General features: G+C 37.6%; 1 protein-coding gene and 1 long non-coding RNA gene across 5 annotated transcripts in view; both read right to left on the bottom strand.

Moving 5' to 3' along the window:
• Window positions 1–2,725: 2,725 nt before the first annotated feature.
• Window positions 2,726–12,067, bottom strand: LOC115830912. The gene is made up of 2 exons (XR_004026458.1): window positions 11,965–12,067; window positions 2,726–4,343 (listed from the first exon to the last, which is right to left on the bottom strand). It is a non-coding gene; the product is annotated as an uncharacterized LOC115830912 (long non-coding RNA).
• A 60-nt stretch (window positions 12,068–12,127) lies between these two features.
• PLA2R1 (phospholipase A2 receptor 1) overlaps window positions 12,128–23,388 on the bottom strand; it is a 121,632-nt gene continuing 110,371 nt past the window's right edge. The window contains exons 24-31 of one of the 4 annotated variants that reach the window (XM_030796570.1): window positions 22,344–22,582; window positions 20,612–20,780; window positions 18,424–18,564; window positions 17,806–17,922; window positions 16,475–16,651; window positions 13,720–13,752; window positions 13,341–13,587; window positions 12,128–12,154 (exon numbers count right to left, since the gene is read on the bottom strand). In XM_030796570.1, coding sequence (XP_030652430.1) covers window positions 13,373–13,587; window positions 13,720–13,752; window positions 16,475–16,651; window positions 17,806–17,922; window positions 18,424–18,564; window positions 20,612–20,780; window positions 22,344–22,582 — 1,091 coding nt within the window. In that variant the 3' untranslated portion in view covers window positions 12,128–12,154; window positions 13,341–13,372. Of the gene's footprint in view, window positions 12,155–13,079; window positions 13,588–13,719; window positions 13,753–16,474; window positions 16,652–17,805; window positions 17,923–18,423; window positions 18,565–20,611; window positions 20,781–22,343; window positions 22,583–23,388 lie in introns of those variants that run through there. The other 3 variants (XM_030796571.1, XM_003266157.3, XM_012496261.2) reach the window with 3 other exon arrangements.

Genomic DNA, 23,388 nt, shown 5'->3' with positions numbered 1-23,388 from the left:
GGATAAAAGACTACACATTGGTGGCCAGGCGCGGTGGCTCATGCCTGTAATCCCAGCACTTTGGGAGGCTAAGGTGGGTGGATCACGAGGTCAGGAGATCGAAGCCATCCTGGCTAACACGGTGAAACCCCGTCTCTACTAAAAATTCAAAAAATTAGCCAGGCATGGTGGCACACGCCTGTAGTCCCAGCTACTTGGGAGGCTGAGGTAGGAGAATGGCGTGAACCCAGGAGGCAGAGCATGCAGTGAGCAGAGATTGCGCCACTACACTCCAGCCTGGGAGACAGAGCGAGAGCCTGTCTCAAAAAAAAAAAAAGACTACACGTTGGTTACAGTGTACACTGCTTGCATGATGGGTGCACAAAAAATCTCAGAAATCACCACTAAAAAACTTACTCATGTAACCAAACACCACCTGTTCCCCCCGAAAGCCTTGGAAATTATTAGATCCTCCTAGGGGTCTAATATACTCAAAGTCGGAGTCAGACTGTCTCTCAATGCCAGACATGCCTACACGGAGGACTTAAATCCTAGCTAGAGATTTTTGGTGAACATGGAAATGAAATGAAGGAAGTTGTGCTTACAGCAGATCCTAATAATGTATCCACCTCACCACTGGGATGTCCTTGGAACCCTGAAATCATTTAGCCATATCCCTAGGAGCCTTGGCTTCAGAAGTGCAAGTCCCTTCTCCCAAAACTGCTGAGGACACCTGTCTCTGAGCCTGCTTCCACAGGGGACTGTTTTTCTTCCCACCCCTTCCTCAGCACCTCTGTGATTTCCTTTTTCAGGCAAGTTAAATCAAGTTCCAATCTGACAGGTGGCCTGGGGGAGCTATTCTCTTTCTTGCTTGCTTATTTATGCTCAGATCTATTCTGTGTGGATTCCAGAGTCCAGTTCTGAGGGAAAGTCTGACTTTCTGTACGTGGAATAAGTCTCAAACACGAATAGCTGAAGCCGCACCTTACCACTTACCTGTGCTGTGGCACCAGCCAAGCTACCTGTGAAATAAGGCAGTCCAGGCTGCTCCACCCATGGGTTCCCTCATATGCTTAGCACCAGTTGGTTGTGTTTGTTCCCAAATCTGTTAATGCCAATTGTACTAGACATTGTAATTATACAGTTTGTAAAACATAAAATAGGGCTAAGTGCAATGGTTCATGCCTACTATCCTAGCACTTTGGCAGGGTGAGGAGGGAGGACAACTTGAGGCCAGGAGTTTGAGAACAGCCTAGGCAACAGAGCAAGACCCCGTCTCTACAAAAGTTTTTTAAAATAATAAGCTGGGCGTGGTGGTATGTGCCTGCGGGCCCAGCTACTCAGGAGGCTGAGGGAGAAAGCTTGCTAGAGTCCAGGAGTTTGACATTGCAGTGAGCTATTATTGAGCAAGACAGCTACAGATATTGAGGAAAATAACACACATTTAGGGCTTGCACTCAAATTGTTCTACCACTATCTTTATTTTTGAGACAGGGTCTCACTCTGTTGCCCAGGCTGGAGTGCAGTGGTGCAATCACAGCTCACCGCAATCTCAATCTCCCCAGGCTCAGCCTCCCAAGTAGCTGTACTACAGGCATGCACCACCACACTCTACTAACTTTTTTGTATTTTTTGCAGAGACAGGGTTTCATTTTCATTTACTAAAAACTGGAGATTGTGAACAACACCTTATAGATATGCTTTATGCATAAAACCAACAGGAAGGAATATTAAAAGGAATGACATTGTCCCTACACCAAAAGATTAGCGGATAAATATATGTTTATGTGTTCTAATAGAAAATAAAATGTTTAAACTAATATTAAAACAATTCTTACAATTCCTTCCTTTAACTGACTTTTTTGATTTCCTGACCAACTAAGTCAGATAAGAGTGATTCAAATGCAGTAACAAATATAGGTTATTATTTAAGTGTAAAGTTAACTTTACTTATTAATATGCAATTACAGATTATCTTCTAAAGCAATGCATAAACAAGTAGGCCTTCTTGCTTAATATCTCTCTTTTCTCCCTTCACTTCGCTTGGGATGTTTAGTATAAGTTACAGCAGCAATCGCAGGGAATTTCTACCTTGAGCACCAGTTTCACCAAGCTCTCCAGTCCTTGCCTGTGGTCAGGAGGTTCTGCTTCATTCACGCACCCTCTGTTTGGTAGTGTGCAGAGATGGTTTTCTTTTGCACCTTTAGGTGTCATCTGGAGTAAAAGGGAAGGAAACAATTCCTTGTCTGATCAGAAGAGCCCTTGCTTAAGGGCTGCCCGAGCCAGTGGAGTGGCTTAGCACATTGATTAAGGCATGCTCTGTCTTGAAGTTTGTCCTCAGCCTGCACAGAACCACATTTTGGGCCAGGAACTCCAAAGCCCTTGGTGACTCGCTGAGGCAACATTTCCTGTTATGTTTCCATTCCTCCCCATTCCTTTCTTTGAGTTTTTCCTTGTTCTGCCTTCGGGTTCTCTATCTCTCCCTCCCCCCAGCTCTGATGTCCACAGGGACAAGAACCCACTGTTTCCTAAATCTGTGAGTTGGGTTTCCAGCTCTTACCAAGCTCTGTATACTAAGAAGGTAAAGAGTAAAGTTGAAATAATCTCTTAGAAGTAGGAACTCAAGGAGCTCAAGTTAATTCACAAACAACTGTGTGAAGACAATAATAAAGCCACAGTTTCAGGGCTAGGGAGGGCCAAGAGAAAACATTACAAATGATCCTTTAACAATTTGCAATTTGCTGTATTATATTAAAAATATATTTATTTGAAAAATATCCAGGAACATATACATTGAATCTAATATAAATAAGAGACTTAATGGGAGAAACAGAAACACATTTTACATTAATCTTGAAAAATCAATTTCCATTAATAAATAGAAGCACAGGAAACAAGTTGAAAATAGCATAGAACAGGATGTCTTTTTTTTTTTTTTGAAGAAAAAAGATGGTATTGCTATTCATAATTACAAGAAATGGATGATAATATTTTAAATGAGTTAACTTTGGTCCATCACGCCTACTTCATGGTGTGAAGAAAACAGCACTTGAATGATTTTTTCCCTTAATTTGTTCTAAATTACAGCAAAGTGCTCTGCAAGAAACAAGTGCTTGTGTTAATTAATTCTGAGTAAAGAAGGTCACCAGTATACATAGGGTTCATTTTGTGGTTTTAGTTATTGGCATTCTTCTGCAATTAGAATTCGTCATTAGGTGTAAGAGGCACATGCAGATTTTCACTTTTTTAAATCCAGAATTTCAGATTTAGGCATATTTTAAAATTTTTCTCTAAAAATATTCTGACCCCAAGCTAAAAACTTGCTTTCTAACTCAAAAAATACTAAAGAAAGCTGTTTCTCTAACATTTCCTACAACTTAATACATATCATTTATCTTGTTAAGCCTTTCTCTACTTCTGACAGAATTAATCAGTTCCCTTTCCTTTTTTTTCTGATTCTCTTCCTCTTGATTTTATTTGTGTCACATTGCATTGCACTTATCATTTACATATTCCTCTCCCCCGAGACTGAGTTCCATGAGGGGAGAGATGGGGTGTTATTGGTATTTATGCCTCTGAGCACAGGACACTCTCTGGGCCACAATAGGCTCTAAATAAATGTTTACTGATCAGAATTGTTTATTGATATATTTTAAGTGCTGTCCATATACATTAACAAAGCAGTGCTTGCTAAGATACGTTAAAGTATGTAAGACTTCCCCATTTAGGTTTTCACTTCCTAAATCAGGGGTTGGCAAACTTCCTGTAAAGGTCCAGAAAGTAAATATTTTAGGCGTTGCAGGCCATTCGGTCTCTGTTGCAACCACTCGGCTCTGTCATGGAAGCATGAAAGCAGTCATGCATAGTACGTGAGTGAATGGGGATGGCAGCGTCCCAACAACTTTATTTCCAAAATAGGCTGCAGGCTGGATTTGGCCCTGCCAACTCCTGCTCTAAATCCTTATTTTGAAAGGTGGGGAAAGACGGAATAAATATTCGAAGCATGTATCTTGATAATCACTACAGTCAAAGTTTCTTATAAATGTTGTCAATAAGAATTATGATGTACATGCCATTTTGGAAATGTCTCCAAATTTTTCTTCTCCAAGAACAAAATGGAAACTAAGTGAGTTTTTCCCTGCCATACCCTATTAATACTAAGGCATGAGGTTGTAGGGGAGAGCAGGAGTATGAGAATTACAAGTACTGACAAGACAGGGAAGTGACACAAAAGAAGAATGCAGAGAAAAGAGAGCAGATGGAAGTCAGCATGGCCTGCAGCTACACGTGTCTGGGTCCTAATCCTACAGCGGATGGTGTGTTAGGTAAGTTGGAGACACACAGGGTTTTGCCCTGCTTCTTATCTGAGACAGGAGAGAAAAAATGTCATATAGCAGTGGTCCTCAAACTTTTTGGCTAGCATACAAAATTGTTAAAAGAATTGTGAAAGAAGGCATATTGCTTCACGAATTTCTAAGTTGACAGCCAAAATTTTTTATAATTAGGATGCAATTTTCAGAATATTATAAATAATGACATGTAAAAATAAAAGTGCCTTATCACCCTTTTAATATATCCGGTGGTGTCTAATATCATAGCAAAATGTTAACTTTTTATATTGAAATAATTTTAGGTTTACAGAAAAATTGCCAACTTAGTCCAGAGAGTTCCTGTACAGCCTCCTTCAGCTTCTTCTAATGGTACATCTCATAAAACCATGGTATAATCATCAAAACAAAGAAACGAATACTGGTACAATACTATTAATTAAACCACAGACTTTATTTTACTTTCCCATTTTCCCATAATGACCATTTTCTGTTCCATGATCCATTTGAGGATTTCAACTTGCACGTAGTTGTCATCTCTTTAGTGTCCTCAAATCCTTGACGTTTCCTCAATCTTTCCTTATCTTTCATGACCTGGACACTTTCGAAGTGATCATTTATCTTGTGGAATGTCCCTCAACTTGGATTTGTCTAATGTTTTTTCATGATTGAGATTATGCATTTTGGGGAGGATACCAAAGAAGTCATGTGCCCTTCTCAATGCCATACCGGTGGTACATGATGCTGATGTGGCTTATTACTGCTTCTGTTAACCTTGATCCCTTGATTAAAGAAGTTTCTCTACTGTAAAGTTATTACTTTCCCTTTGTAATTAGTGATTATTTTGGGGGAAATACTCTTAAGGTTATGCAAATATTCTGTTTTTCCTCAAACAGTCACCCACTAACTTTTGCACCAACTGGTAGGTCTTGCCAACAATTATTACTGTTGTGTTTTCCTGATAGTGATTTTTGTTTCTCCCATTTCTTCTACATTTATTAATTGGAATTTACTGGGGAGAAGAACTGTTTCTTCTTTTCATTCATTCATTCACTCATTCAATTGTTTACATCAGTATGGACACAGATATTTATTGCGTGGGTTATAATCCAATATTATAATTTTTTATTTTTTGTTCAAATTGTTCCAACATTTCCCACTGGAGAGCTCCTTCAGGTTGGTTCCTGTACCCTTCAGACATTTCCCATCTTTTTGTGAGCACCTCCTTATTTTCTGCCATCACAAGATATTCCAGTTTCATCTTGTATTTTCCTGCCTTAGACCTGCAATCAACCACTTTCTCAAGAAGCCTAAGTTCCTTTGACTGGAGATACTACAACAATTTGAATTCTATCATAATCTATTTAAAAATAGAAATACACACAAATAACCTCTTCAGCAATCAGAGATATTACTTTCTTTCAATCTTGTATTTCCGTTCCAACTCCCCCACAGAATTTTATCCTAATGAAATATAATTTGTGAAATATTTTATTCATTAACTTGTCATACTTTCCTGCAGTAAAAACATATATATAAATTAATTTTTTTTTTTTTTGAGACAGAGTCTCACTCTGTCGCTCAGGCTGGAGTGCAGTGGCGCCATCTCGGCTCACTGTAAACTCCGACTTCCGGGTTCACGCCATTCTCCTGCCTCAGTCTCCCGAGTAGCTGGGAATACAGGCGCCCGCCACAACACACGGCTAATTTTTTTGTATTTTTAGTAGACACGGGGTTTCACCTTGTTAGCCAGGATGGTCTCGATCTCCTGACCTCGTGATCCACCCGCCTCGGCCTCCCAAAGTGCTGGGATTACTGGCGTGAGCCACCGCACCTGGCCTAAAATTATTTTTTAAGAAGTCCCTGTGAATATAGGCTCTAAGTATTATACATTTTCTTCTATATTGAGTTGTCATTTCAATTATTGTTAGTATACAATTGATCAGAACAAAATAAATATGTTACAAAGATTAAAATAAGATAGTATATGTCAAACTAAAATGATAGCAAATGGATCTCTTAATGAAATGGATATATCATAGATAAAAATTAATTAGTATTAAAAGCTGCTAGTATAAATCAAGGTTCAGCATCAATTCTGTTCTCTCTTTTCTTTTTTTGTAGCTATACATGCTGGGAAACTCTGGTAGCAATTGCTGGTGCTATCTGTAGCCCATTATCCTCTTTCCTGAGCACACAAAAGGGAAGACTTCCTGGACTTCCTTTCAGTTAGGTTAGGTCATGTGACTACTTCCAGCCAATGACATGCGAGTGGAAGTGCCACGTGTTTCTTCCTAAACCTGGGAACTTCACAGTTCTCTAGTGCCATAGCAGCAGTGGAAGCCCCATGTTCTGGAGGTAGGACACAGCCTGGATCTGTGAGTTATTGCTTGGAGGCAAGTGTCCTGACCATAGCAGGCTTCGCCATGATCAATAAATTAACTTCTGAGTTTTGTTTTTAACCACTAGTATTACAGGGTCTGTTTCCACAGCATACTCTAACTTATCCTAACATAGAAACTTTGTTCATGTAAATAAGTAGATGGGAATAAAAGGAGGTTTGTTATAACAATATCCCTCTATTATTTGAATTCCTTTCTCATAGGTGCCAAAAAAATCAGTGATTCTACATTAAAAATTATTTTCTATATCAACCAACTGCTTGATTATGTTCTCCTTCAGTTTTTCTTAAAGCATAGAACTGGAAACACCCTACTTACAAAGTGATTTGTTACCCAGTCATTAGAATGATTCATGTCAATTTCCTACAAGTAAAATTAAAAGGCTTTACTAAGACTCTTCAAATAACTGTTCATTATGCCTGTTACTCTTTCACTTACAGGCACCTTGCTTTACCTGATATACAAATGAAGGCTAGGAAAAGTAAAATATCACTTCATTATAGTTCGGTCAGTACTATTTTTCTATTAAAATGCCTTTATCCTATTACAAGCTTTAATCAGAATACAAGAGCAGCAGATTTAGTTCATTCAATTAATACAAAATGTTCATCATAAAACTTAATGGGTAAAGTCAATCCTTGTTGTCAAACCAATGAGCCAAATAAAAAAAAGTTCAGAAAAGGTCTGAATTCATTTTTCAGTTCAGATAAGCTTGTTAATACTCATCCTCACAACTCACATAGAAATCTAAGATAAATCAAGCCTTGGGACTTTCTTCTGGATAACATAAGATGTTAGGTTCTTGGCAACACATGCTTCACTTTGCTTTCACCAGACTTTTTCTATAGCTTGTTCTCTGACAATAGTCAGGAAATAGATGAGATAAATTTTCAAATGAAAGTAGTTATCACTCCAGCTGTTGCACTGTATAATACATATTAATTCAGAATATATGAACATGGGGCAAAATAACTCATTTCTAAGTCATCGCTTCAACTTTAACAGAAAAATGTCCTAACACAGAGAAAGACCTGAGAATCTACAGAATGAGTTTATGATTTCTTTATTAAAAGAAGCTTCACTGATATCAATACTTTGAATATTTTTCTTTGGAGCCATGGAGGATTTTCCCATAGGAAGATCTGAAATGAAAGCCATTTCTTTTTCTTTTTCTTTTTAAAGGTAGAGAAAGGCATTCTTTTTCTTTTTAATGGTAGAGAAAGGCATTTGTGTTAAGAGAGGTGGGGAAGAAGAACCAGGGGTGCTCTCAGGCAAATCAGTTTTAAGAAAAAATATACATGAAGATTCTGGAAATTAAGTTTCTTAAATACCCATGCTCCTGCATTCCTTAGGCATATGTCCCCAGTTTGAAGACTGTTGACTTAGAGGATGTATTTCAACAGCCTGTGGAAACTCTATAATGAATCAAAGATGGGTCTCAAGTTAACATCCTCTGTCAGCCACAGATTGGAGGCCCATGGAGGACTCCAGGCTTTAGGAGACAGAGGGCTGGCTATATAGGAGGAGCATGGACCCATGAATGATTGAATAGAGCAAAGTCCTCTTGCCAGCCCATGCAGGTGTGGGTGAGAAATAAACCTTTGCTGTGTTAATCCACCAAGACTGTGGGATTGTTTGCTATGGCATTTCACCTTTCTGGATGAAAAGAGTAGCTAATAGTAGCTAACAGGATCTCACCACTGCAGGGGTGAAGTGACTGCCTGGTAGCCAAGAACTGCAGTGTCCAGATAGGGAATTCAACAGGAGACACAGCCAGTTCTTAAGAGATAAGACAGCACCAAGGACAGCCAGAATGAGGCCAAATCAAAGAGAACAGACTACAGATTAAAGCAACTGCAGACTTCACAGCAGATGCCAGCAGAATTCCCAGCAGTGAGGCCAGACAGCTGTTCTCAGTGGACACTAGCTAACATACATCCACAGTAAGTTATCACCTTCTCCCCTCAACACTACCAGGACACAGCAAAGTTCTTATATATCCAACCACCATTTTGAGAAGAGTAAAGAAACTCCAAAAGACTGAATGTTTAAGTAAACATTCAGTTTAATCTTATCTTTAATAAGGAGTGGACCCTTCAAGAGAAGAAATATTTAACCCGAAAGAAGACTGTTGTAACTGTAATAGCCCAATATATTGTTTATTATTATTATTATTATTATACTTTAATTTTTAGGGTACATGTGCACAATGTGCAGGTTTGTTACATATATATCCATGTGCCATGTTGGTGTGCTGCACCCATTAACTCGTCATTTAGCATTAGGTATATCTCCTAATGCTATCCCTCCCCGCACCCCCACCCCACAACTGTCCCCGGAGTCTGATGTTCCCCTTCCTGTGTCCATGAGTTCTCATTGTTCAATTCCCACCTATGAGTGAGAACATGCGGTGCTTGGTTTTTTGTCCTTGCGATAGTTTACTGAGAATGATGGTTTCCAGTTTCATCCATGTCCCTACAAAGGACATGAACTCATCATTTTTTATGGCTGCATAGTATTCCATGGTGTATATGAGCCACATTTTCTTAATCCAGTCTATCGTTGTTGGACATCTGGGTTGGTTCCAAGTCTTTGCTATTGTGAATAGTGCTGCAATAAACATACGTGTGCATGTGTCTTTACAGTGGCATGATTTATAGTCCTTTGGGTATATACCCAGTAAGGGGATGGCTGGGTCAAATGGCATTTCTAGTTCTAGATCCCTGAGGAATCGCCACACTGACTTCCACAATGGTTGAACTAGTTTACAGTCCCACCAACAGTGTAAAAGTGTTCCTATTTCTCCACATCCTCTCCAGCACCTGTTGTTTCCTGACTTTTTAATGATGGCCATTCTAACTGGTGTGAGATGGTATCTCATTGTGGTTTTGATTTGCATTTCTCTGATGGCCAGTGATGATGAGCATTTTTTCATGTGTTTTTTGGCTGCGTAAATGTCTTCTTTTGAGAAGTGTCTGTTCATGTCTTTCTCCCACTTTTTGATGGGGTTGTTTGTTTTTTTCTTGTAAATTTGCTTGAGTTCATTGTAGATTCTGGATATTAGCCCTTTGTCAGATGAGTAGGTTGCAAAAATTTTCTCCCATTTTGTAGGTTGCCTGTTCACTCTGATGGTAGTTTCTTTTGCTGTGCAGAAGCTCTTTAGATCTAATTAGGTCCCATTTGTCAATTTTGGCTTTTGTTGCCATTGCTTTTGGTGTTTTAGACATGAAGTCCTTGCCCATGCCTATGTCCTGAATGGTATTGCCTAGGTTTTCTTCTAGGGTTTTTATGGTTTTAGGTCTAACATGTAAGTCTTTAATCCATCTTGAATTAATTTTTGTATAAGGTGTAAGGAAGGGATCCAGTTTCAGCTTTCTACATATGGCTAGCCAGTTTTCCCAGCACCATTTATTAAATAGGGAATCCTTATCCCATTGCTTGTTTTTGTCAGGTTTGTCAAAGATCAGATAGTTGTAGATATGCGGCATTATTTCTGAGGGCTCTGTTCTGATCCATTGATCTATGTCTCTGTTGTGGTACCAGTACCATGCTGTTTTGGTTACTGTGGCCTTGTAGTGTAGTTTGAAGTCAGGTAGCGTGATGCCTCCAGCTTTGTTCTTTTGGCTTAGGATTGACTTGGCGATGAGGGCTCTTTTTTGGTTCGATATGAACTTTAAAGTAGTTTTTTCCAATTCTGTGAAGAAAGTCATTGGTAGCTTGATGGGGATGGCATTGAATCTATAAATTACCTTGGGCAGTATGGCCATTTTCACGATATTGATTCTTCTAATCCATGAAATATATTGTTAAATGGAAAAACCCATGCATTTCCATTACTCAGAGTCTATAAAGATCCTCAGGTTAGTCATAGAAAATAATTGACTGTTGGAGGGGCACATTAACCATGTGTGAATTTGTGATCCTGCCACTTTTTTGGCATAAATGTAAGGACTAAAAGTGTAATTTTGTTACATAAATACAGTATGTTGTGGTAAAGTCTGGTGTAACCATCATCCAAATAGTGTATAATATACCCATTACCTGCTACTTTTTTTTCTTTTCGACTTACAGCTATAAAATCTAGTTTACATTAAAAATACAGATGAGGCCAGGTGCGGTGGCTCATGCCTGTAATCTTAGCACTTTGGGAGGCTGGGGCAGGTGGATCACGAGGTCAGGAGATCAAGACCATCCTGCCAACACGGTGAAACCCTGTCTCTACTAAAAATAAAAAAATTAGCTGGGCGTGGTGGCACGTGCCTGTAATCGCAGCTACTTGGGAGGCTGAGGCAGGAAACTCACTCGAACCAGGCAGTCAAAGGTTGCAGTGAGCTGAGATCACGCCACTGTACTCCTGCTGGCAACAGAGTGAGACTCCATCTCAAAAAAAAAAAAAAAAGTGAAAAAAAGTTTCAAAAAAATGCAAATATAAAAATGTAGCAGAATACTTCAGTACTATTTCTGCAAATTCAGTAATGGCAAGAAGTGTGTGATCTGTCCATAGGTCTAGATTCTCTGGAGATGTTATTTCAATACTAAACATCAAAGTATGGAGCATTGATAAGTAATACAGCTTCTTTCTGCAAAATCACTTTCCTAATGGTGTATTTTGTCAAATTATTATGTGTGACTATATACCTTGACTGGAAGGCTGGTTGATTAGCAGTTTTTACCAAGTCCATTGAAAAGAACAGAGCTTTAATTCCACTCAAAAGATTGTTAAATTGGGCTTTTATACCATCTGGTGAATTCAAGCCAATTATTCTTTTGAGTCATAAATATGCAACTGCCACATAATATAATATCTTTTAAAAAATGAAGTCCCAATACTTAAAAAGATTATGGAGGTAGACTGTCCCAGTGTGTAAATTATTATAACAGTAGCAAAGAGCTGCTTTTGGAAGCTGGATTAACTGTTGCAGGCCACAAGGATTCCATTCTTAGTAGTATGCTCTTCAAATTGTATTTCTAATGATGATGGTTTGCCTCTTAGAAATTTATTCATACTTTCTCTCAGAGCTCCCCCTTGTGACTAGTGGCCACTGGTTTTGAGGCAGTTGGTTGTAATAATTAAAATGCACACTCTCAGGGAGGCCCTGAGAGCCCCCCAGTTTCTCTCTATCATGGAACCTTACTTCATTTTCATAACCACTTGCTATTTTCTGCATATGCATTTCTTTACTGAGTTACTGTCAGTTTTCCCTTGTTAGCAAATAAGTGCCATGAAAAGATAGCCCTTACCCCAAGTTGCTCACCTTAGTACCTCTGTTTCTAGAACAGCACTTTTTTGAGTTGGGGTCTCATTCAGTTGCCCAGGCTGGAGTGCAGTGGCGCAACCATAGCTCACTGCAGCCTTCAACTTCTGAGCTCAGTTGATCCTCTTCCCTCAGCCTCCTAAGTAGCTGGGACTACAGGTGTGTGCCACCATGCCCAGCACACTTTTTTCTTGATAAAATTCAATAAACAGTTATGTAATGAGTAAATTTTTAGATATTGATTATGAAGCTGTTTTCTTTATAAGGAACTAATAAAGGAAAATAAAATTTGTAATTTTTTATTTACAGACAGTATCATAATCATTATTTACCATCTACACTAACTAGACTAATATAAAAGGAGATCGTTCCCAGAAAATAGTTTATTAAATGGAACATCTAAACTCATTTACATAATAAAGATATCTAGATTACTAATTTATTTAGTACTTCTCAACAATGTCTGTCTGGTTCTAATGAGATTATAATTCAGATCTTTAGCTCTTCTCCTTTAAATCCAAGTTACATTTTATATCTTCCAGTTGTTAAGAGTGTTACATATTATTTTATATCTGTAGTTTTTCAGAAAGTCCATGAGTTTTAACAGTACAACTGTTAAAGTTTCAATATATTACTTTAAGCTTATCTATAAGACATTTTAAAATATCCAACTTAATCATCATTTAGTAATTGAAGGTTTAAGGCCACATTTTAACTATATGGTTGTTTATAAAAGTGTGCTGCTAATGAAGGTCTTTGCCATTTAAAAGAAGGTATTTTTCTTTCTCCTTTAGCTTGAGATGTTAGACCTAATAAAAATGAATGTCACCTTAAATATGAGTTGAGAGCCCAGAACCTGTGACCCTTAAGCATAGAAATTAGTATTTTCCAAATCCTGCTATTAAAAGTGAATTCAAAAGAAACAACTAAGAATCCTCCTAGAAGCCCTTTCCTTTTCCTCTCATATACCAGATTAATTTTTTTTTTTTTGCTTCTTTCTGTCTTTCTTAATGATATGAGTGCAGGTAAATGTCTGAATAGATACCAGATTAGTTTTAAAATTCTCCCAAATTTTGGTAGAGATACAGTAATGCAAAAACTACTATTCATATTGATTTCAGAGTTTTCAATAGGGAGTTTCGTTTAATTAATAGTTCTTGTCTTTCTGAAAAACAACCAATGCATAATTTCCCCCTTTTAAGAATGGATCACAATTTAGGGAAATGAATAAATCAAAACCCATCTGATTTGGTTAAAATTCAAAACCAGTAATCACTTCAAGAATAATTAAAATAGTGACCCAATTCACATTCTAATGGCATCTGGGCTGTAAAGGGAAAGACAGATGAGACTCCTGTTTAGTCTTCTTTACTTACCCTGGTGGCTGTGGCATTCACTGACCTCATTATTATTGGTCACTCTTCTCAAGATCAGAAATGAGAATATTTTCTTCTAAATGTACTGTACTAAAGTTGGGTGCAGGATAGTAAGGATTCCGAAACCCTGCAAGTCTCCTGAAGAAGCCACTGTTATGCTTGTATATGCAGAAGGAAAGTGTGCAAACGGCCACAATGACTATCAGTGTCAGTACTACCGCAAGAGGAATGATGCTGTGACTTGGTCCTGAAAGAAGATTTTTTTTTTAAAAAGAAAAACTTCAGTGGCGATGAAGTAATATAGATACTGTCATACAGTTGCTTTCTATCTTATTATTTCTAAGAAAAATCAAAATGTTCTATATGGTTTCAAACATACCTTTTTCTGGCAGCTCCTCTGCAGTGCGAATATCTAAAATCAAATACAAAAATTAAAATCAGGTTTTTCTTTTAATTCAGCAAAAATATGTCATTACTTACTCAGGGATCAGCAAACTATGGCCCATGACCCTGTTTTTATAAAAAATGTTTTACTGGAACTTAGCCACACTCATTCATTGATGTATCATTACAGCTGCTTTCGTGCTACAATGGCATGTGACAGAGACCATATGGCTCCCAAAGCTTAAAATGTCTACTAGCTGGCCCTTTACAAAAAAAGTGTGCTGACCTTTGATTTACTGTAATCATCGTTATTAGTGCTCACAAACACACACCCTGCTTGTTTTTTTTAAGCCAAGAAGTTTCCATTCAGTCCCAGCACTGTGCTGCAATAAATATAGAGTCAAATATAAAACCTGCATACAAGGAACTCACAGTTTTGTTGGGATCTTACATGGAGTTTGTCCGGCAATGATAATCTGCCTGCCTCTTTGTAAGGATTTTTAAATCAGCATCTTCTCACCTTTGTGATCTCATGGGTCTTGAGGAATGAGCAACAGCTTCTCCATCCAAAAAGTTAGAGAGTTTCTGTTTTAAAACTTTCTACTGTAAAAACACATCTTTTAAGTAGATGTTATATCAAAATGTGAACTTTTCTATTTTTGATCTAGGTAAAGATCCAGAGAAAGATATAGAGAGTGAACCAGAGGAAGATGAAGAAATGGATTTGTGAGTAAAAGAACTGCCTTGGTGTCCTACTGATGCTCATTCACTCTGATAGACATGAAAAAAATCACAACACTGTTACTAATAGCAAAACCATACTTTTAAAAAACAGACTTGTTCTTTTTTGTTTTTTTGAGACGAAGTCTCACTCTGTTGCCCAGGCCAGAGTACAATGGCGCGATCTCGGCTCACTGCAACCTCTGCGCTGGGTTCAAGCAATTCTCTTGCCTCAGCCTCCTTAGTATCTGGGATTATGGGTGTGTGCCACCACAGCTGGCTAATTTTTGTATTTTTAGTAGAGATGGCATTTTGCCATGTTGGCCAGGCTGGTCTCAAACTCCTGACCTCAAGTGATCCACCTGCCTCTGCCTCCCAAAGTGCTGGGATTACAGGCGTGAGCCACCACACCCGGCCCAGACTTGTTCTTTTAATATAAAAACAATGCCATTTAATGTTGCATTAAACTGTCGAAAATATGTATTACTGTGTTTTTATGAAGACACTTCTTTTAAATTGATGCATATCAGATGCACAAATTTTCAGAATACAAGTGATAATTGAATATAGTACTATAATTTTTATAGTGTACTTGGGATAACCATCACTTTAAATATAAAGATACATCTTTAAGAAAGACTGTTAAGAGTGTTTGTTCTCCGGATAGAAGCAGTGGGCAGCATGGAAGGAGCACTTAGAAAACTTAGAATTTTCTCTGTAGTCCTTGATGTAGCCTCAGTTTGGACAGGCACTTTTCCCGTCTGTAAAATGGGGATATTTAAATTGCTCCACTACCTTGGAAAGCTGCTGCAAAGGATGAAAGAGGTGTCATCTGCATTATAGGAAGCTTTAAAGTCCTGTAAGACATGAGGTGTTTCTGATTTGTTCTTGATACTTAAAAGCTAGTGATAACTTGGGCACATTATTTATCAGGCTTAGCCATGTTTTTCACACAGAGTTGAGACTCACACTGGGGGGTTTCAAACATTGGTGCCCACACCTGCAGTGTTTTCTTCTTCATTCCCAGCTCCAATCAGTCACCAAGGCCGGTGATTCTCTTTTCCTATTTCTCCCCTCCTCTTTCGTTCCTAGTTTAATCACTCAAATTACAAATGTTTCTCTTCATATCCTCATGAGTTCTACTTCATCACAGGTGTCTACAGGGCACATAGGGGGTCTGTCTCTTCCACCACAAAGTTCAGCTCTTTAGCCTGGCACTCTCTCTGAAAGGATCCTACATTACTGTCCAATTTTATTCCCATCACCCCCTAACGTGAGCCCTTTGCTCTAACTGAAACATTCTTAGTTGCTGCCTTTAATCAGGCTGGGCCTTTTCCTCTTCTGTTCCAGCTTCTATAATTCTCTTCATCCTTTGGGATCCTAAAACCTCATGTCTGAAGCCTTCTCTAGCAGTCCAGGCCACAGCGATCCCTCCTTTATAATACTGACATCTAGAAATTGCTGTAATTATTATAGACATTTTCCCACCATCAGTGACTAGAATTTTTTAGCTTAGATTTCTAAAATTATTGTTTTTTTAATTACTAAACACTAAGTATGTTGCTCATGATTAAGTTAAAATGTGACTTTTATGACACATTATGCTTGCAACAGAGAATCACATCCTCTTGTCTACAGCAAATATACATAAGCCTAGATTATATTTCCTGAGGCCAAACATAAACCTTAAAAATTCCGAGTAGCAGTCACCAGAATGAAGGTTGCTGGTTTACATTCCTAGTTCTATTTGCTTGAGGGAAAATGCTTTTTTGCCCATTAGGTGATCAACCGGGGTGACACAAGAAAAATCATAGTCTTTGAGTTGACTTATAATGATTTTTTTTCTCATATCAGAGAAAGAAGGAACTGAACTATTCTCTGACTTGTTTGGTGCAGAACACAACAATAATGTCAGAATCTATCTGAATACTCTCTCAACTTGGATTTTAAAACCTTTAAATGCTAAAGAAGTCAGTCAACATTAGTTAAGGTAGAATCAAAATGAAGAATTACTCTCTGACTTTACCTACCTGTCTCCATTTTACATATAAAGCCTTTTTTTTCTTGACATGGGGATAGCTGCCATAATCCTTCAGGGATCCTCAGGGCAACACAATGATGGGGCTTGAAGTAGTCTGTGTCTGGCTTCCGAATGCCCCAGTTTGACTGGTCTGTGGGAGTTCCATCAAACCACTTTATGGTTTCATCTGTGAGAAAATTGCTGACTCATTATGAATTATGTGCATGGTTATCAAACATACTAAGACTGGAATTAACCATAAAAAGCAGCCCCTGAATTTAATGAGACTCTTGAAATAATACATTCAACTCAGTAAATATAGTGATGTACTCAACATCAAAAGGTAGGCATTAATAAAGTTGCCTCTTTATTTTAGGTACAGTGTTCTAATTTAGGTCATTTAGGTTATCATGTTTCTTAACGTGACAGTTTGAATTTTGAAATATTCCATATATATATAATCGATTTAAAGAAATCATTTGGTAAACAAAACTAATCGAGTAAAGAAAAATCCTTTGAAGTCCTAACATCTTCATCATCACAAAATGGCTGGCTTTCTAAAAAGATTTTACAGTGAATTTCTTTAATAGCAAGCCAGCCATGTACCAAGGGGGTAGGGGCGGTAGGAGAGTCCATCCCATGTGTGGGCAATAGTGTATTGTCTGAAAATAATTTAAAACTAACAATACAGCTAACTAAAAGTTGGTCTGCTTTTTATTATCACCATCTGCTTGAAATTCTAAACAATGTTGGTGATTAAAATACTCCTCCTCGAAAGGGTAGGCTCACCTCCAAACTTGGTACACCACTGTAACAAGCTCTCCATACCAATTAAAATAATTTTCTTCACAAGTACCTTTCAATAACCATCAATTACATAAAGAAAAGAATATCATGCTTCCATTTTATTACAAACTCTGGTTTTTATGAGTAGCAAATAAGAATCCTAACAGCACAGTTCATCATGGAAACATTTCCATAACTCTATTGTGCTTTTATAACATTTAGAAACCTGGGATATTTTCCAGTAAATATGGTTTTGGTATGCGATGACTAAGTCTGTGAACACAAAGTTCCAGCCAAGCATCTTCCTGCTAAGAATAAAGATAAACATGTTATTGTTTGTTTGTTTTTATTTTTGGTGTTCTGGGATTATTTTAAAAGCAAAAGGGTAAAGAAAAGGGTTGCAATGTTGTTTTTGGAAGAAATGGCTTTAGGTTTCATGCTATTTTTTCTCAGAAAACGTATCCAAGGAGAGTTTTCTGACTCACAGATGCCATTATCATCAGCTTTAACAACCACGTATTTATTTATGTCCTCTCCTCTACCCAAATCACTTACTGTTACCATCGAATTGAGCATTCAACCAAACCATCTGGACAGAAGAACCAAAAGCAAATAGCTCTTCTAGGAGAAATGCATTTTCAGCCTCATCCTTGATTGTTAAAAGATTAGAACCTATGAGAGAGACAAGTAGCAAAGGAATATTTGTGTTTACACATAAATATACTTTAAAAAATGTTTCCTATACCATTAATTGTAAAGCTCAGGTTTTGAAAAGTGAAAATTTCCATTGTAAATAAGAGATTTTAAATTAAAAAAGTAAAACCACATTTTTTAAAAGATTCAAGCTTGCACTTCAGAAGTTAAGGCATAGAATATTAATTTTAGGGGACATTCAAAATTCATAGTGTAAATGCATGCAAAAGGAACGTTTTTTTCGGAAAGTGCAGTATGCTGAGACATCATCTTAGGTTTCCAAATTCTACACCGGACATTGTTTCATATAGTAGCTGTCCTCCAAACAAGCAATTTCAATAGTATTTATTTTTTAAACAGTTCAGTTTTTGTTGCTCCTAAAGTCACTAAATAATAGGATGAATAAAGAAATCCACATTGTTTACTGAAATGGCAAGAAGGAGCACATGAAAGCATTTTTACCATCACAAAAACAATTACCTTCCTTTTTGCAAAATTCATGAGCAGCCTCAAAACTCATACTGTCTAGGACTGTAGAAAAACTGTAGCAATTACTTTTAAATTTTACCCAGGGAATAGATGTTTCTGAGCACAACTCTGGGTGTTCAGATTGTCTTGTTTCTGTGAAGAAAAACCAGTTATGATTTCAGGGTGGTGACTGGGTTTATTTATTGAGATAAATATTACATTACATTCTATAAAAGACCAAGATAAGTATATGTAACAAGATTTTCATGGTAATACTCTAAAAGATTGGGTTTCATGTAAATGATTATAAAACTAGGACCAGTTTATAGCATTTCTGACAGAAATAATCTTTACCTAAACATAGCAAGATATGTTAAGGCACAGCTTTGTAGGCTTAGTTTGGGTGCTGCCTGGGTGAGGGTGGCTCTTTCATGTTTACAATTAGCATCCTAAAGGTTGGAACAAGCAGGGGCTATGACTCCCATTGAGAGTGGCAGCTGACTGATGCTGGCAAAAGAGATTTCAAAATGTATGCATTTCATGCAGTGCCATGTATCACAGATTTGAAAACTCCTTACCCACTAATAAACCTATGAAAGAAAATAATGCGTTCAATAAAGTATCATAACATAGCATAACATAAAATAAATAAGGGAACTCCAGGGGGACTTTATTTCAGAGAACAAGCATGAGACTTAGACACATCCATGCTGAGATCCCAGCTCCACCACTTACTAGCTGTGTGGCCATGGGCATGTTATCTTGCACTTGGTTTCTTTATCTATAAAAGACAGCTAACAACAAAACCTTTAAAAATATTTTTTTTAATTACAAAAAACTTTTTAAGAGACAAAGTCTCACTCTGTCACCTAGGCTGAAGTGCAGTGGCACAATCACAGCTCACTGCAGCCTCAAACTCCTGGGCTCAAGTGATCCTCCAGCCTCAGCCTCCCAAGTAGCTAGGACTACAGGCACGTACCACCAAGCCCAGATAATTGAATTTTTTTTTTTTTTAAAGAGTCTCACTGTGTTAACCAAGCTGGTCTCAAACTCCTGGCCTGAAGAGGTCCTCCTGCTTCTGCCTCCCAAAGTGCTGGGATTACTGGTGTGAGCCACAGAGGCACCTTCCTTACAAGTTGAGAAGTTTCAATGAATTAGAGCCTGACACTTCTTAAGCATTCAACAAATGCATTGTTATTGAAAGGACAAGATTCCAAGAAAAGGCAAGTGCTAACAACAAAAAAAAAAAAAATGGAAAAAAGGGAAGGACAGCTTTTATGGTGTTTTAGAAGCAGAATTAGCTTTTCTAAGATATATGTGGCTATCATTTACATTTAATCCTGAATTGTTTTGATCTAAAGATATAAAATTTGTATGTTATTTGATACAGTACCCAGAATGTAAGTAAATGCATGCACTTTTACTAAATGAGAGATTTAAAAGGAGGCCAGCTTGTGTTAGTGAATTCTATGCAGGAAACTTGATTTCTACTCTTGGTACTGGTGATGGACAGCTGTGAGACATTTAGGAAGCTATTTAATGCTCTGAGTTTACATTTCATTTTTAATAAATGGGTTAGGCCAGGTGAACTTTAAGTGTAAATGAGATATTATGTGAAGTGCAGAGCCAGATATCTAGTAAATATCCAAACAATATCACCATCATCATTGTTGTAGCTCTGGAATCCTATCAATCTTTGATTTAAACATGAATCCTCAAAGTCCTCCACACATGCTTGAAGCCCATGTTTCTCATCTAATTTCCCACCCCTCCCTTAAGCCTAACCCGCATTCAGGCAAATCCCAACGTCGGCTTTGCCTTACACAAGCCTTGTCCTGTCTTCCTTCCCCATTTTCATCCAGATTTTCTCCTCAGAATGCCTTTCCATGTCCCATTATTACCCATTTACACCCACCCATTTATCAAGGCCCATCTGCACTGCCATGTCCTTCAAGAAGCCTTTCTACCTTTCTCCAAATGAATACAATGCATTCTTTTTCTTGATAACCCCCATAACATTTGCTACCTCTCTTATATCATTTTGTAGTTCTGTTTTTCTTTATATCACCAACCAGACCAGAGGCTTCTTGAAGACAGAGACTTCTTACTATACTCATCCTCATATCCCTTGCTTAGCACAATGTCTTGCATACAGTAGTTACATAGGGTATGTTTTTGAGTTGAATAGAATTGTACCTACCGGGCGGCACATGACAAATGGCACCTTGCAGAAATGACTCGCAGGCTGTGCTATGCCAGCGTCCGTTGGTGTCGGCAAAAACGCAGTCACCAAGGAGGGAGGACTCCTCATCTTTCCAAAAAGTGAAAGAGGATTTGGTGCCATCAGACCAGTCAAAATTAAGACCATTCTGTGGAGGAAAACTGAGTCATCATTTCTTTGCCATGACTGCTGGCAGCATCACCCAATGTTATCTGAGCATACTGCAATTCCCACATCGATTGCTACTTCCACACACCTTTTTAAAGAGGGGCTAGGACATCTGTGAATACAGCTTGACAAACAGGAATATCTGCCACAAATGAGATCTTTTTTGATTTTTAGGAATTCTTGGCTCCCTGCCACTATGATTTTCTAGTGAGCAATTGGCGTGAAATTGGACCAGTACCTTATCTTTTACAGTGAAATATATTTCAGATTGATCAAAGATTCAAACATAAAATTGAAAACATAAACATGTTAAAGAAAACTTGGTTAAATTTTTTTGTACTGTTGGTGTGGGGGAAACCTTTCTAAGTCATAGAAAATCCAGAGGCCATAAAGCAAAATTAACTACGTAAAGTTAAAACATTCTGTACTACATGATGCAATAAATAATCATGAAATATCATTCATTTATCTCTCCCACTGGCAAGGATTAAAACTTTGAGAATACCTGGTGTTGGCAAGGATGTGAAAAAACTAGACATTATCACATACTGTTGTTGGCATGTAAATTGGTGCAAACTCCTGGAGGGCAATTTGGTAGTACTTGTCAAAATTTTAAGTGTATGCAGCAATTTTACTTCTAAAAAATTATCCTACTGGCACAAGGATATTTGTTGTGCATTGTTTATAACTGTGAAAAACTGAGAAGAACCCAAATGTCTATTCACAGGAGAATGGTTTAATAAGTTGTGGTACATCCTTACATGCTGCGTTCTAAAGAATTCATGAGATTTATATGTGCTGACATGTGAAGTTGTAAAAAAATATATTAAATTAAAAAGCAAGTTTAAAGGCAGCATGTAGAATAGGATCTCATTTGTGCTTGAAAAACAATGTACATATTCTTCCATTACATGAATATATATGTGTACACATGGAAAATTTCTAGATGGCACACAAGACAGTGTTCACAATTACTAACATTAGGGAGTAGAACTAGGGGTCAGGATAGACTGGTTTACTTTTCACTACTTTGAGTGTACAATATTTTTATTTAAAAAATGAAAATAACATATTCTCTAAACCACATCCCTAGAGGAAAATAAAACCTCAAGTGCTTAATTATAAGGGGTACTAAACTAATTAATAATCACATTTCTAGACAAGAAGCATGATTTGTTTTTTCCTGGGGATTCATTAAATGCCACAAATTCCCAAATGCAGTGCTTGAGTTTCAGATGTGTTCCAGTGCACATGCAAGGCAGTATCGGGGTACTTGGAAATTTTCAGAGAACCTTTGAATGGTATTAATTTCCAGACATTAGGCAAGTGGATGTTTACCCTAAAGAGGTGTGCACTCTTATTTTGTAGTCATAGGCTGTTCATAAGGTTGGTCAAGTAATTGCATAAACCAATTATTTAAGTGTTATATTTATTATTATTTTTGGGATTTTTTTTCAGTGCTAATTTCAGTGGTAAGTTCATGAAGGAGGTAGATGCTAAACCTAATTATTCAAGGATGTCTCAAGGGAGTTAGGATACCTACATCTGTGGTGAACAGTCCAATCCAGTGGGCATATCCTAGCCGGTTGAGGACAACAGTGAGGAAGGACTGGTGATACTGGTCTGTGATGCTGACCAGCTGTGCTCCATGCATCAGGCAGGTTTTTATTGCTGCATACCAAGTCACATTTGCATTAATTATTTTGTAAGTTCTGTTTCCATATTCTAAGGTATTGGGCATTGGATACATATCAGATGTATTTACACCATGTCCAGAAGTATCTAGAACAAGAACATCAACAAAAGTCATTTGCAGCATCTGGATGACAAATGAAGGCGCAAAGCTTAGCACAGATCCTTGCCACTATGATCCATGTTGATCAGAGCACTTTCTTCTGGAACTAACTGTTTCAAAACAAGAACACTATCTGAAAGTGTAAGTGATGCGAAAAAATGAGAACACTCAGGAAATTTAATGAATTGTTTTTCAAAAACATAAACATAGATTGAACCATTTCTAGAAGATTTCCCATATTTGACCATCCTTTATCAAATTGACTGCTTTTTGGTGGAACTGATGGTGATCTTCTTAGGTGGGTTTCACTCCACTAACTACACTTGGCCTAATCCACACTGCTGTGGCAGAACTTAATGCTTATTAATAGCAGAGAGGCACATGTTACATAGTCATATACTGCATTGCAAACCTAATATTACAGGTGCATATTATCAGGTAAAATACTTGATTACACTTTTGAGACTGATAGTCACTATTATGCTTAATATTTGCATGTATAAATTCTAAAAGGAATTTTAAAAAATAAAGTTAATAAATTCTTAGAAATACACACTGTTCTTATAAACAGTTACTATTAATATGTCACCTGTCAGAGTCAAGGTTTATAAATTAAAAGGCAAGGTTTTCCCACACGTTGTCAAGCATTGGTGCTTGAGTGTTCGTGAATCGCTGTGACCATGTGAAAACCAAGCCTGTGTTTATACGTGTTTCCTCTCTAATATGTGCATTTGCCTTTCTGTTCTGTATTATGTTATGTACTAGGATAGACTAAAGGTTTAGAAAACCTAAA

This window comes from Nomascus leucogenys, chromosome 17 (assembly GCF_006542625.1).
Source record: "Nomascus leucogenys isolate Asia chromosome 17, Asia_NLE_v1, whole genome shotgun sequence".
Taxonomy (NCBI): Eukaryota; Metazoa; Chordata; class Mammalia; order Primates; family Hylobatidae; genus Nomascus; species Nomascus leucogenys.
Note: the sequence above shows the minus strand (reverse complement) of the source record. Positions and strands in the feature narration are given on the sequence as shown.